The sequence below is a fragment of the Terrapene carolina genome, unplaced genomic scaffold (assembly GCF_002925995.2).
Source record: "Terrapene carolina triunguis isolate 2854851 unplaced genomic scaffold, T_m_triunguis-2.0 Scaffold231, whole genome shotgun sequence".
Classification (NCBI taxonomy): Eukaryota; Metazoa; Chordata; order Testudines; family Emydidae; genus Terrapene; species Terrapene triunguis.
In genome coordinates, this window is record NW_020664582.1 from 19,402,770 (window position 1) to 19,417,558 (window position 14,789).

At 50.9% G+C, this 14,789-nt stretch overlaps 2 protein-coding genes across 2 annotated transcripts; one reads left to right on the plus strand and one right to left on the minus strand.

Annotated features, from left to right (window-relative positions):
- On the minus strand, window positions 1-4,404 carry TMEM199 (transmembrane protein 199). Its single transcript, XM_024194361.3, has 6 exons — window positions 4,215-4,404; window positions 2,458-2,531; window positions 2,191-2,280; window positions 1,578-1,620; window positions 813-925; window positions 1-629 (listed from the first exon to the last, which is right to left on the minus strand). The coding sequence occupies exons 1-6, from the start codon at window positions 4,402-4,404 to the stop codon at window positions 534-536; spliced, it is 606 nt and encodes a 201-aa protein (XP_024050129.1). The 3' UTR covers window positions 1-533.
- A 131-nt stretch (window positions 4,405-4,535) lies between these two features.
- On the plus strand, window positions 4,536-13,048 carry POLDIP2 (DNA polymerase delta interacting protein 2). Its single transcript, XM_024194357.2, has 11 exons — window positions 4,536-4,802; window positions 4,893-4,974; window positions 5,546-5,643; window positions 6,536-6,632; window positions 7,294-7,369; window positions 8,023-8,130; window positions 8,403-8,539; window positions 9,571-9,597; window positions 9,800-9,925; window positions 10,961-11,040; window positions 12,577-13,048. Exons 1-11 carry the CDS (start codon window positions 4,642-4,644, stop codon window positions 12,689-12,691), a joined length of 1,107 nt encoding a protein of 368 aa, XP_024050125.1. The 5' UTR covers window positions 4,536-4,641; the 3' UTR covers window positions 12,692-13,048.
- Window positions 13,049-14,789: the final 1,741 nt, after the last annotated feature.

Genomic DNA, 14,789 nt, shown 5'->3' on the forward strand with positions numbered 1-14,789 from the left:
ACCCAAAAACGGCCTGGCGAGTGCACCATGCAGGAATGCGAAGAGCATTAAAGAAACCAAGTGTAATGGCTTCTGTAGAAGCAATGGAGTAGGGGTTGGGATAAAGAGGGCAGAGACACACCCAGGCTGCCCAGGTACACAGTGCAGGCATTTCACAGGCAGCATCTCCGCCCTAAGAATCTGCCTTGGGGCAGGAGGAAGGTAATTCTAATGCACACAGAACCCATTTATTTTGAACAAGGGACAGCAACTTCAGAGCTAGAAGCTCCCCCCCACTCCTCCCTGGGCCATTCATGGATTTGAAACCTCCCAATGCTGCTGACTCTTCTGTTCCATGCCACAAGGTCCCCGTTCAGTGCATCTGGTGATTCATTTCAAACGTGGCAGGAATAAGGGACGTGGTGTGAGGAAACTGCAGTAGGCACAGGGACCCAATGGACCAAAGCCAAACATACCTGTGAACAAATTAATAACCCACAGGGGAGGAAAAGACCTCCAGCGTAAGGATCACAGTCTAAGTGAAAGCCTCCTGACTACAATCCTCCGAGCTCCCCTTCCATGGTCCGCACCATCACGTACAGTTCAGCCAAGCCCACCACTGAGGCCACGATCACAGCCGACAGCACACGCTGGGGGGACAAGAAGAAATAAGGGAGGATTAAGTGACGCTGCTGGAGCATTCCAAACAGCCTCCTGTTCTCAGTGGAGATGGCATTCCTGCCAGTTCCTTCCAATGTGCTCTGAACACGCCAAAGGAGGTTGAGGATGGAAAAAACAAACATGGAAACTGTACTGTCCCAGCTCACACTCACCGCTGCCATTTCTGTGAAGATGTACTGGCTGCCCAGGTATGTGCAGGCAAATGCAGCCACCACTGTGACAATGAAGTTGAATATGGTGATGACCACGGCTTTCATGGACCTAACTGGGGATGGAAGGGAGGGAGGAGAGATGTCAGCAAAAGCATTTGCAGATAAAAGCGGTTTGTCATTAGCATGCAACGCAAGGGCTTGGGGTAAGCTATAGTACCTCTGCCTGAATCTGCCAGTCCCTTCCCCATTGTTCAGATAGAAAAATACTCAAGAATAAACACGTGTTGTATCTTTTGAAAAAACTTGCCTCTTTTGAAGAAGCAATTTTGATTTAAAACACCAACAAATTCACCTCTGCCTGCATTGCTGGGGCCGCAAACTGCAGCAGTGGGACAGCGTGAGCCAGAGAGAAGCAAGCTGGAAACAAAATTTCACTCGTCAGGCTATCTAGGTCAGAGCTGGCAGACATCTCTTCTTTAGGCACCATGGTCTTCCCTTCTGATCCAAACTCCCAACCCTGAGGCTTTTCAAAGTCCTTCAAACTCTGACACCCATATAATCATCCCGAGTTATTTAATGTATAAATAGGAACTGTCCCTTATTTCAAATTAAACCCATCTAGTGAAACACAGCCGGCTGGTCAGAGAGAGGTGGGGCTGCTCTGTCTTTGAGGATGAGTAGATGGCAATTGATTTAATTCTCACAATTGGCTTTCTGCCTGCTGGGCATACACTGCCTGTTTCCCCCTGTGTTGATACAACTCACCTTGCCTTCCCAAGTCAGCCAGAGTCCCGTACCGGTTCAGTTCCTGAGAGGAGAAGGAGAAGAACCGGGTTATAAAAACCTTATTCCACCCTAGGTGTCAATTCCATAGTGGAGACAATTCCAGTAGAGCATCCTGCACTGCTGCCCCATTGAGACTAGAACTATATTTGATCAACAGGCTTGTGGGTAGCACCCTGATGGCTCCGGTTCCCTTGTTTACAATACAGATTTGGCCGCCCTGTTTGAGGTGGAAGGCTTCCAGCACTTCTCTATTTCTCCCTTCAAAGGCCTCATGCTGCACCAATCCTCACTCCCGGTGAGGGACTCTGGAGCTCAACAATGATACTCTTGGATAGGCCAGTCGGGGTCATGGGAAAGGAATATCAGATGCTCTCCACACAGAACTGAGTTGCTTTTGCCTCTGAGCTTCCAAACCAAAGAGCCTGGGACCCCAAATTCATCTCTGGGCATTGCCACCAAAGAGCTGTGTTGAGTCACTTATTACTTTAACATTTATGGTGGTTCCATAGGGTATGGTAAACTTTTATAATTGGTGGAGAACAGACTGTCCAGATTTATTCTGATCTTGTATCTTCCCTGCCTTTCTTCAGACCTGGCAGTTGATGTTTCTTGTTATCCGCTTGTATTCCTCATTGGCTAGCTTAGCCTTTATCTTCTCCAGACGGGCCACCAGCTCTGGGTTCTAAAGACAATTAATAAACAAAAGAAACTGCAATGAGAGCTGAGGTGCCATTAATTTATTCTGTACATTTCTTGGCACATGAAAAACATCTAGTTTTAGTAATGTCCCTAGCTCAGAGATGGAAACAGTGTTCTAACAATAGCTGTAACTAGTATTTATCCCATGCTTGTTACATACCCTTGGAGGTTTCTCCACTTCAGGGAGATAAATCTCGCTGCCTTCCAGTAGCTCATGGAGATACACAGGAGAACCTACAACACAAAGAGTTCCTCTAAATCCTTTCAGTTCAGAAATGTAGGCAAAGCGGTGAAATGTAACATCCAGGTCAGTCTCTGGATCTTTAGCTGGTCACATCAAGGATGCAACATGGAAATGTCTCCAAGACATAGAAAGAGAGAGAGTGAGTGAGTGTGTGACAGAGAAACAGAGTTTAAAAACAACAACTATTTTTAAACAAAATTGTTTTCGTTAAGTTAAATAGGTTGTCAAGGAGAACAGAATAAAAATCCTGACCATTCCACGTAACAGCATCTGCTTAGTACAAGAGTACTAGAGTGAAACTAGCCAGGCTAGGTTCACAGTTCCAGGATAAATGAAAGACAAGTAGCATTATAACTAGATTTCAAATTAGATTTGAGATCAGTTTGAGCAATGAAGATGTTAACAAGGTAAGTGAGGAAATATTGTAAAGTGAGGGGTTTTATTTTGACTGTTTAACTTGAATTTTTACACTTCGCAGTAGTTTTCATTCAGCCAATTCTGAGAGAACACTTTTTGTGGATAAAATTAACTGTTGCTTTAAAGTACAAGGTTTGTAGAGTCTATCATCTGCGATGGATCCCCAAACAGTTTAGAGGAGTTAGGTGTTAGACAAGTGCATAGTATTAATCTCTACCAGCTGAAGATTTCAATGCACTTTAAAAACAATAACTTAGGCCATCAAATACCCTGTGAAGTTAGTATTATCCTCATTTTACAGATGAGGAAACTAAGGGATAGACGTTAAGTGATTTTCCCAAAGTGGCAGAGCCATGAAAAAAGCCCAATTTGTGCCTTAAATTCTAAATCCTGTGCCTTAATTATACAGCCATCCTTCCTGCAACAGGGAAAGAAACAGGTCAGAGGTATAGACATAATGAGGAGGCTGAGATACAAAAAGGGGTCTTTGGAGGCAGGAGTTGGAGAGAAGACAGCTGGCCACACTGTCTGAAGGGGCAGAGGTCGATGGTTCTAGACAAGAGAGGGGAGTTAGAGACAAAAGATCCATTAGGACAGGTGACTCAAAATCCATGGAGGTTTTTATAGACAAGAATGGAAGGCTCCAGTTCCAAGTTGCCTGAAGTAACAGGGAGCAGTCTGAAGATAGTACAATGGGGCCATGTTTCTCTGTATAGGCGAGAAAGAGAGCAGCAGCATTTTGCTGGAGAGCTGGGACTTGGGGAGACCACAGAGAAGTAAGGAACCAGGAGAAGGATTTCAGCAGAGGCAGATCAAGGCTGTGGCACTCACAGGAGATGGAAGTCCGTTTTAGAGTCCCATTACTGGAGGAGGGAGTAGGTATTTTGGGGGCCCTGGATGTTATTTAAAAAGCAAACAACCTCCCAGGATTCCAGGGGCTAGTTAACTCCCTAGAAAATCTTAGATTTTAAGAGTCTGCAAAAGCAAAATTGGGCTGCGGTGTCAGTATGTTGCCTGGATTTATAGTTTATATAAAGGGTGAAGCTCCCGCTCTGCTGCTGTTCCGCCGCTCAGCAGTGGATAACTTTGGGCATGTTTTGGCTTTGCTGACAATGATTTGGGGCCCCCTAGAAGATCTTTGGGGGGAAGGGAGTGTACCCCTCGTGCCCCCCCGCGCCGGCCCCGGCTGCAGGGGGCCGGCAATGAGCCCGGCGGACGCTCTGCCTCAGGCCATGGCCCCGGCCGGCGCCTCTCACCTGCCTGGCGCAGGGCGCCCTGCAGCTTCCGGAGCAGGCTGAAGGGGACGAGGGGGCCGCGCCCGGCGGCCTGGGCCCCCAAAGCGGCCTCCAGCTCCGCCCGCAGCTCGCGGGGAAGCCGCCCAAGCTCCCCGCTGGCGGAGGCCGCCGCCCGCACCAGCCGCTCCCCCGCCAGTATGGAGGACGCCATCTTGGAGAGGACGGGGGGTCACATGATCACAGGCCCGTTCCCAAGGCATCTGCGATCAACCATAGAGAGCGGGCTTCTCCGGGGAGTGGCCCCCCCGCGCCGCTCGCAAAGGGCGCTGGGAAGGCGGAGGTTGCATAACAGGCGGGGGTTGCGGCCGCGCGGTGCATTGTGGACCGGTGGTGGTGTCAGCGCTAGGCCTTTCCGTTGTCCCCGGCTCAGCCGGCCTGGGCGGGCGGGATGTCGGGCTGCGCGGCGCGGCGCTACCTGGCGGCGGCGCTGAGCAGGTGCCGGGTCCGGGCGCTGCCGCTCAGGGAGGCCCCGAGCCGCGGCCTCCGGGCGCTGTGTGCGGGGGGCGCCGGGGCCTCGCAGCTGCCCCCGCGCCGCCACCTCTCGTCCCGGTGAGGCGGGGTCCGCGGGCCGGGCGGGCGGGCTGGGCTCTGCGGGACCCCGGCCCCCGCCCGGCCTGACTCGCTGTGGTTCCCCCCCAGGAACCGGGCCGAGGGCAAAGTGCTGGAGCCGGTGGGCGTGTTCGAGGTGCCGAAGCCGCAGGGCAAATACGAAACGGGCCAGGTAGGTGTCAGGCGGGTGCCCGGAGCGCCTGGCCCGGCCCTCGCTGCGGCAGGGCGGAGAGCCTCCGGCGGGTGAAACCGTCCTTCGCGCCGGGGGCTCTGCTCGGCTCACTCCCAAGCATCGTCCCTCCAGCAGCAAGGGAGAGTCTGAACCTGCTCCCGCTATGCGGAGCCCTCGCAAGCCCGTCTCCCTGCCTGGCCTCGCTCCGCCCCAGCCCCAGCCCCGCCTGCGGCTCCGACAGCTCCGGGGTGTTTAGTTCCCAACTTAAACTTCATGTGGCCAAAGCTGCGTTCCCGCTTCTCTCTCCTCCCAAGCCTTCTCCGTCCCCTCGTCCTTTGTCACCACTCTCCTCTCTGTCAACAGCTCCAGAAAATGGAGCATGTCTTAGATTCTTTCTTCTCCCCTGCCCCATCAACCCAGGTTCTGCCCAAATCTTGCTATTTCTCCCTGCATAATAAAAATAAAATGTTGCTGCTTTAGAAGTGCGAGGTTGTTACCCTTTTTTGGGGGTGCTTTTTAATCTCTTGGCTGTGATTTGCACAGGACTGAAGTTTATGATTCCCCTTTTCAGCTGTTTCTTCACAGTGTATTTGGCTACCGAGGAATAGTCCTGTTTCCCTGGCAAGCCAGGTTGTATGATCGGGATGTTGCTTCTCCTGTTCCAGAAAAGTAAGGATTTACATTTGTTCATTTGCTCCCATGCTGTTTAAGCCTTTCACTGTTCTTCCTGGTCAGGATCACAGAGGTTTTAGGAAAGAGTGAGGCAAACCCTCAGGTGACTTTTGTGTGAGCATCAAACTGGGAGAGATTGGCTCATAATAAGAGAAACTATTTTGGTATTAATTTAGACTAAGTTAAAAGATGGGAGGAAGGTTTTAGGGACTGGTGTGTGTGCTTTAGAAAACAAATGGGTGGTGGAATTGCATGTTAACGAAAGAAACTCCTGTGGATTTAGGTGTAGGTTGCTGTATAGGTTCCTAGTGATTTGAACTGGTTGGCCTTGGCTCCAGTCTTGGCAAGCTAGGTTCAGTTCAGCCTTCTCCAAGATGGAGCCTCCTTGTCTTTCACCTTCCACTCCAGGCAGCTGATGAACCCCACAAGTGAGTCTTGTGAGACATGGATAGGACTGAGGAGTGAACACATTGAAAATAAGGGTGGAGTGAAAGCATTAACCCAGATAGGAAGCCTGACTGACTAGTGAGACACTTCTCAGTCTCTGTAAATGGGGGCTATCATGCCACTGACTTGGATATATATATATTTTTTTTGGCATCTGTCATCATTTATTGTTGTATGTGTGGGTGATGTGAATCTCACATTGACTGAAATGGAGTGACTGGAGATCCTGCAGTGTATTCAGAACCCCCTTTTCCTTTAAGAATGAACTTGTTGCGGGTAGCAACTGTTTGTACTTTATCCACAATATCAGAGATGCAACCTGATGTATGACCAAACTTATTCCCGCTCTATGTCTCACTTGCTGCTGGCAGGTGTAATCACATCTGTAGGGTGTAGGCTAGTGAAAGGAGCTCTTGTGCTCAGAATTTGTCTTTCTCTTTAGGAGTGAGAGTGCAGCAGGTCATGGATCCAAAGAAGTCAAAGGCAAAACTCACACCTACTATCAGGTGCTAATAGATGCTCGGGATTGCCCACATATAGTAAGTGTCTGATAACCTTGTTCTTGACACCCAAAGATCTCCCTCTTCTGTTAATTCCTTAGATGCAGACAGCAGCTGTAATGAAAGGCTGGGAGCGTGCTGTTAATGTTGTTCCTCTATGGTGGGAATGTTTGGAACAGGGGTGACTGACTGGTTCTGTTTTACCAGGTCATCATTCTGCTAAGAAAGATCATCAGAAATGTTTAACTATTACTCTTCTGAGTAGGTCAAATTTCTTCTGCCTAGGTTAAAAGCGACAGAGTCCTGTGGCACCTTATAGACTAACAGACGTATTGGAGCATAAGCTTTCGTGGGTGAATACCCACTTCGTCAGACATATTCACCCACAAAAGCTTATGCTCCAATACGTCTGTTAGTCTATAAGGGGCCACAGGACTCTTTGTCGCTTTTTACAGATCCAGACTAACACGGCTACCCCTCTGATACTTGACAGGTTAGGTAAAGGCAATAGGAACAAAATCTTCTTTTTAGTTGGTGTTTGAATTGTGATTTTTCTCTCGGAGATTAAAACAAGAGAAGTGTTTGTTCTGAGCTGAACTGGTTAAATGAAATAAATGTACAAGCTTGAGAGAAGAATAATAAAACTGCTGTCGGCCCACAGTATTGTCCATTCGAAGCGCTAAATCCCCCTTATTTTCAGTCTCAGAGGTCACAGACGGAAGCAGTGACGTTTCTGGCGAATCATGACGACAGTCGAGCTCTCTATGCCATACCAGGTGAGTAAATAGCTGCTCTTAAGCTTTCTGGAGAGTGCAGATTCTCATGAGATCAGGCAAGGAGGACCATGAGAGGTACCATCACTAGTGAAGTCTAGTAACAGCAGTACATAGTTCTACCCCTGGAATGCCTTGTCCTAGGTGCAGTTTGTAGGCTCTTGGAGAACAGTCGAGTGACTGACATGCACAGCACTGTGAAGAGGTGTGTTCAACTGGAGTCAGTGGCTAGGCGAGTGAGGGAGTCTTGACTGTTGCTCAGATACTTTGAGCTGTTGACCCCAAACCCCACTCTCTCTACTTAGCAGTAGATATTCTCAGATCCTACACCCTGCTTTCCTTTCGCCTCCTTTATTTCTAGGGCTGCTGGATCTCTGTTTCTCCTTCTGTTGTGTTCCCTATCTGAAGTCCTTGTGTGATAGTCTAATCACTTCTGCAGCCATTAGTGGCTCAAGAAGAGAATTGGTAAAGCACGATGTGAAGGATTATTGCCAGGGAGTGTCCTGTAGGTTGAGGATAGTTTTGCTAGTTTAGATTTCCTCTGCCAGGCCCTTTCTTTACTACTTATTAGTGTAATTTATTGCCCTGCTAAGATGCCTCCTGTGAATCTCCTTTTGCTGATGGCATTTAATGGCTGATATGGGTTTCTTCTCTAGGTCTAGACTATGTAAGCCATGAAGACATCCTTCCCTACAGCTCCACCGATCAGGTGCCAATCCAGCACGAGCTCTTTGAGAGGTTTCTTATGTACGACCAGACAAAAGGTAACTGCATGCCCCTCGATCCTTGCCCTAGAGAGAGCCTCTACAGAGCCGTGTGCTCCTACAAGGCACCTTCATAAGGAAAGACCGGCATCTGCAGCTCATTGACTTAGGTGCAGTGCATTACCCATGGGGTGAGAGGCTTTGTTCTAGCAGAAGCATCCTTAGACAGACCTCTGTAACCATGTAAAAGCTGCCGCTGTGTCTGAGAGGTGGGAGTTCAGTAGCTTATCTATAGCCACTTGGATAAACTGTCATCTTTCCACTCCCTGCAGTTCCGCCTTTTGTAGCGAGGGACACGCTGTGCGCGTGGCAGGAAAAGAATCATCCCTGGTTAGAGCTGTCTGATGTGCACCGAGAAACCACTGAGAATATCCGAGTCACCGTCATCCCCTTCTACATGGGCATGAGGGTAGGTCTGGGTCTTACCTAGCGTGGCCACCATTGTTACTCTCTCCACCCCATTTAAAACACCCCCATCCTTTCTATGGGCCAATGCAGATAGCTCCGAGTCCTGCTGCAGCATCTCGCTTTCGTCCTGTGACCTGGCTTCTTGTTCTAGTTGCATCCTCACGTATCATTATCCTCAATGGTCGTGAACATGGAAACATGGGACAGAATGATTATGGGAACATCCCCATCTCAGCCCCTGCTAGTTGTTAGCTGAGTTCTGTGAAACGCCTTGGGCTGCTCTGTGGGAGAGGTGCTACTAAAGGGCAGGTGAGAATTTTCACAATGCCTGTATCATTAACACTCCCTGCTGTTAGTGTTGGATGTAAAATGGCACCAGCGCAATCTGGACCGCAGTGAGTTACACTTGCAGTCTCTCCCCGCCCCCCCCCCAGGGTTTGACACTCTGCTGCTTTGCCTTCTCCCTGGGGCTGAGGAGTTCCCTGATTAAAGCTTTCTGGATTCAGCTGACACCCTGTGCTTCTGACACCTCGCTGCTCGGGGTTCAGCTTGTGTATTAGCCAGCTGTCTCGTGGGGTGGAGAGCTGGGGATTTACACATACAGGTCAGTTTCAAAATAAACAATGCCTCTAGGATCAGTAGGATTGTAAGGCAGCCTTGGACCACAACACAGGCAGGCCCTGATGGAAGCTAAGCTTCTGGAGAGCCGAACTGGTATGTATCCCATCTGCTAACCAACAGGACGTGGAGTTGGGCATCCTCTAACAGCACAGAGGTATAATTAACAGGGGTACCCATGACTGGTCAGTTCTCCAGTCACTGGTGGATCCCTGGAGCTCTTCTGTCACAGTTACATAGATGCTCAGGCCAGTGTTACCCTGGGAATGAGGGACTAACTCATGGATGAATTTGGAGAGTGCCTCAGTCTGTACTGCCCAGTCAGCCCTGCGTGCTTGTGCTGTGCTGATCGCTGAAGGGGCATTGGTGCTGAGCTGAAGGACATCTATTGAACTAGTTTATTTCTCTTGACAGGAAGCCCAGAATTCCCATGTCTATTGGGTAAGTGCCTTGTGCTTCTGTAAAACAGCCTGAGGAGGAGGAAGGCATTTCTTTGCTGTGAGGTGCTAGAAGCCCCACTATGGCCATGGACAGATTTATCATGATGGGCTCTGAGGGAGGGTGGCACCAGCAAGTGGACCTGATACCTGGACTATTGGCGGCTGGCTCCAGCTCCTGACGACTTTGTCTCTTGCCTCTCTAGTGGCGTTACTGTATCCGCTTGGAGAACCTTGACAATGAGGTGGTACAACTGCGAGAACGGCACTGGAGGATATTTAGTTTGTCTGGCACCCTGGAAACTGTCCGGGGCCGAGGAGTTGTGGGAAGGGTAAGTATTGGCTGGTATCTGTCCCCCAAACGGAGGCTATGTCTGAGCACTCGCCCTGGGTTGATTTATCAGTATGCGGCTTAAAGGGCACTTCCAGTGACTGCAGTAAGTATGCGCTGTGAAAGAGTCATGTGCACAGTTCCTTGCAGATTCTGTCACTCCTGAGGGAATTCTGCACCGAAAAATTCTGCGCGCAATATTTTAAAATTCTGCAAATTTTATTTGTCAATAAATAAATGTGGCTCCAGCATGGCAGTGGGGAGCACAGGGCACTGGCTGCATTGAGGTGGGAGATCACCCTGCAGCCTCCACCGCTAGTTCCAGCATCTATGCCTCACTCCACAATCCCCTCCCCCGCCCTATTCCACCCCCCCTTCCTTCCCCACTACCTCTTCTCCTTACCCCGCCCCCCGTCCCTTCCCTCATTCCCCGCCGCGCCTTACCCAGCCCCACCGCGGGCACACACTGTTGCACAGAAGGGGAGCTCAACTGGCACTAGGACCCAGGAGGCGGCGTTCAGCTGCAGAGTCAGCAGAGCTGCAGCCTCCTTCAGCTAGGCAGCTCTGCACGTAACCCTGCATGCCCCCCCATGCCTCGCCTCTGTTTGGGGGCAGTTCCCCCCAATACTGCGCCGATGGTCGTTCCCCCTCCCCCACACGCCCTCCCTTTGGTTCCCGGCTGTTTTCTGCCTGCCCAGGGGTGGGGCTTTATGCAGACTCACAGTCCTGCAGAATTACCCCAGGAAGGAGCCCAGCAGAAAGTGCAAGTCTGGTCAGCAGAGGGTTGTTCTAGTTCACTCAGTCCCCCAATGTGACTATGGGGGGGAACTGAAATACGGTGTCCTGCTGGTGCTACTTATTGGGTGTGGCCTTTATTATGGGGGTGGTGATGGCAAGAAGAGAAACAATTGCTAAGCAGCATTTTGAAGCCTGAGGAGCTCTGCTGATTTTGTTGCAAAGCAAATCTGCCAATGGCTGGCTGTGGAGAAATCTCGGGGGATCTGACTGATACAGTGGGGTCTCTTTGTGTCCTCAGGAGCCAGTCTTATCCAAAGAGCAGCCAGCATTTCAATACAGCAGCCATGTCTCACTGCAGGCATCCAGTGGTCACATGTGGTAAGAAACATTCACTGTTGTGGTAGTGCAGAGTCCTCCGTTGGAGATTAGGACCCCCGAGACCGTCTGTGTCCCAGAGAGCTCACAGTCTGGGGTTCTGACAGGACTCAACAGCTGGTGGGTGTGGACAAGGCAACTAAAGGTGGCTGCACATTTGCATAAACCAGGCTGTAGTGATAGTTCCAGGAACCCCTGCTGTCCATGAGCCCTGGCAGAGACTCCGAGCTGGTTCCTCCTTCTCTCCCAGTTTCTCCCTTGCGACGGAGCTGGGCCCTTTCCAAATTATCTGCTTATATGCTCAGCTCCCTGGCATGTTCCCTCTTGAGTCCCAGAGGCAGGGTTGTATTGGCTCTTGTGCCCTAGGGCCTTCCTTTAGCAGAACCCAGTGGAGGAAATGCTAGTGAAGTGCAGTGACTTTCTCCCAGAGTGAGTCTGAAATTTAGTGCCCAAAGGCCTGACGCTTGGGATTGTTCCTGGCTTACGCAGTCCCATGTACTTCAGCAGCATTGAAAACTAACCACTCGTTCATTAAATCCCTAACTGTGCAGTTGTGGAGAGGTGTCACATGACCCCTCTCTTCCCCACCTTTGAGCACACCTTTCTCAGAAGCTGGGGGCTGCTTTGCAGACACTTGTATCTGAGCTGGAATTACTACAGCAGACCTGCCCCTTCAGGGTGAGCTCTTGCTAACTCAGGCTTTCACCTTGCCTGGGTGGGTATTCCTGACTAGCTGAATGAAAGATCCCCTGGGAGTAGAGTGCAGCTCGTTGTAGTGCTCTCCCTCCCCAAAGTCTGAAAGGGAAGATGGGCACCAGAGCTAGGAAGCCATTCCAGTAGTGGGGAGAGGAAGGGGCTGGAATCCCCGAATCACCAAGCCACATGGCTTCCTTTCTAGTAGATGGTCTTCTCAGGTGATGAAGAATCCGACTCAGAGCTATTGTTTTATCTATCAAGACCCCTCCCTGTTAGCTCACATCCTGCATCACACAAGGCAGTTTGCTTTCCTGAGGCAGGGGGAGACCTGCTGGGGAGTTGACGTGTCTTACCTGTGTACGGAAATGTGTGTTCAGTGCTTAATCTTCCCCTCGTGAAATTGTGAAGCAGAAACTTCAGCTTCCAAACTGCCTGTGATGGGCCTTTAAGGACTGATCCCAGGTTGCTGAGCCTTTGGGGCTTCTGCTGGTAAATAAGAATGTGAATTTGACCTATTTGCAAACTAAACTCAGATGGCCTAACCTAGCCTGTCTCTGCCCTGGCCTGGGGAGAGCATTGTCCGAGCTATCTGGGGGTGGCTTTAGGCCTCTTTCCCCCCCCCGTGGGGTGGCCTGCTCTGTGTTGGGCTAACCACCTTGTCATAAGCGAGTCACATGGCTGGTGATGCTTTCCTGCCGGTGGGAGGATCCTGCAAAGGCAGGCCCCTGCAATGGCAGAGTGCAGAAGGGTTGATGCCTCCCCCAGGAGTTGTCATTCCATTGCTGCACTGTGAGGGGCGTGGTGTGCATTGGTCTCAGTCTGGTCTCTGACTTTGTTTTGCAGGGGTACTTTTCGGTTTGAGAGGCCTGATGGCTCCCACTTTGATGTCCGAATCCCACCCTTCTCATTGGAAAGCAACAAAGATGAGAAGACGCCTCCCTCTGGCCTTCACTGGTAGAGCAGTCTAAGCACGGTACCCCAGGAGAACAGTCGTGCAGTGCAGACCTCTGGTTCCCACCCTGCTGCAGCCAGGGATATGGAACTTTTCAATATTTTAAACCATTTTGTTTTAACCATTGCTAAAGGGGAGTTTCTGAACTTTAACACTGGCTCTTTCAGGCTGCTTGTAAGCATCATAAGCTGTATTAGTGAATCCTTACTTTCCCCCGGCACTGGCTGGTGCCCGAGCTCGGGGCGTTTAGAACTGTGCTGCTGTGAAGATGGGCCCACTCAGCAGGGCTGGGCCCTTTCCAAATGTGTTTGAATTCTCTGGGATGTGAGGTTTCTCTTTAATAAACTGGCCCCTCTAGTTGTAGCCCATTTTCCTTTGTGCGCCAAGGCATTGGTCTCACGGCCAGCTTGCCCCAGGCTGTGCAAAGCTCCATCAGCCCAAACCTCTGTGCCCGAGGTGAGAGCTGGCTGTGCCATGTCGGTAAGGCGCTGCCAGCCCTGGCATGCAAACGCCCCTGGAGAAGCCTGGTAGCGTGTGTGGAGTGCACCATTTGGCGGGGTGTTGCTTGCCAGGCTCTGCCCTGAATTGCTGCCAAGCCCCTGCTCTAACCAAATGGGTGCAAAGGGTGAACAGCATTGAGCGTGGGCACGCGCAGGGCAGAGTGCGTCAGCACTTTGTGCTCTGAGACAGCAGCAGCAGCAGTCGTTGTGGTCAGCACAGCCGAGTTAAAGGTCACTCGGAAGGAGCCCCACCCCCTCTGCAGGCCACACACTCTACCTAGCTTTGAAAACGTGCAGCTCAGTGGCTGCTGCTGACAGCCCCTTCCCTGCAGAGCTGTGACACTGGCGGTGCCCTGGTTTCTGTCCTGCATTAGCAACTCCTGCTTGGACAGGAAAGTTCCCCTCTGGGAGTTAGTGGGAGGTAGAAACTGGTCTGTAGCCTGGCTGCCCCGAGGAGGTGCCTTACAGGCAGTGCAGAAAGGTCAAGGTCTGGTTCAGAGCTTTATTCCCCAGTGTGTGGGCTTGGAATGGGGTGTGCTGTGACTCCTCAGGCTGCACAGCTGAGCAAACCAGGGGCTGCTTCTAATTCAGGTTGAATGTAGGTGGGGGGTGCTTGAGTATAGCAGTGGGGGTCCCTTTTGCATGTGAAGGTCCCACACCTCCCCAGAAGCCAGAGGTTGTCTTTCTGCATGTTGGGAGTGGAGTCTGAACTGCTCTGAGAACCCGGGGATGGACCTGCAGGAGTCTGGGGTACAGTGAAGGCTTCTGATGCGACAGACCCCCAAGACACTTGTAACCTTGGTAGCTAGGCTCCTTTCCTGACCTACCACAAGTAATCAAAGTGAAAGCAGAGGGTGTGTATGCAGAATATTCAAAGATCAATGGCTAATTGCTTCCCTGGCTAGTCAGACATTCTGGGTGATTAGTCTTGTCCTGTCTTCCTTTCTCCATCCAAACTGGGCTCTCCTTCTGCACTCCCCAGTTTAGTAGGGCTGTGGCCAGGAAATGAGCTTCTATTTGTGCAGAGGACATAATCAGTAACTTTGGATCTAAGCAAATAAAAAGCCATTTCTTCTCCACCCTGTTCTGACAACCCCCAGGAACAGCCTTGTTCTGTAGGATGTGAGGCAGGGGAACATTCATTGCACAATCCTGTGCAGGGCCCCGGCAGGATGACGTGCTTGGCTCGGTACTGTGCCACCCCAAAGGGACAGAGTTAAGTTATTGGGAAGGGCTTGGTCATCTTTGTGCAGAAGCAGAGAGGCTTCCAGGAAAGGGGTCTAGAATGGCCAAAGCCCTGATCAGCTAGCTTGCAGTTGCACAACTCTGGTGCCCAGTCTGCAGTAGATGGTTTGAATTCACCTGCTGTGGCTAGCTAAGCCATGGGCAGGAGCCAGAATGTGGTTTCCAAATGGCTGGAGTCCTTGTGTAAAGGGAAAAGCTGTGTGAAGAGAGGGCGTTGTAGCTGCTTCCTGGCTCCCCAGCCCCTCTTTCTTGTAAACTCTTTGCCTGGGGAACTGGCTTTGCTAGAGCAGTCTACGCAGCCAGAATTAACCTAAAATGATGGCTGTCAGTTGGGTGAGGTGCGGTCCCGGACACACGTC

Excerpts from the sequence above, each read along its gene's own strand:
- TMEM199 (XM_024194361.3), bottom strand. The coding sequence starts at position 4,404 with ATGGCGTCCTCCATACTGGCGGGGGAGCGGCTGGTGCGGGCGGCGGCC. Across the intron at positions 2,532-4,214 it reads GGGCGCCCTGCGCCAGGCAG|GTTCTCCTGTGTATCTCCAT; the intron begins GTGAGAGGCGCC and ends TTTGTGTTGTAG. Across the intron at positions 926-1,577 it reads GGCTGACTTGGGAAGGCAAG|TTAGGTCCATGAAAGCCGTG; the intron begins GTGAGTTGTATC and ends TTCCATCCCCAG.
- POLDIP2 (XM_024194357.2), top strand. The coding sequence starts at position 4,642 with ATGTCGGGCTGCGCGGCGCGGCGCTACCTGGCGGCGGCGCTGAGCAGG. Across the intron at positions 5,644-6,535 it reads GCTTCTCCTGTTCCAGAAAA|GAGTGAGAGTGCAGCAGGTC; the intron begins GTAAGGATTTAC and ends CTTTCTCTTTAG. Across the intron at positions 8,540-9,570 it reads CCTTCTACATGGGCATGAGG|GAAGCCCAGAATTCCCATGT; the intron begins GTAGGTCTGGGT and ends TTCTCTTGACAG.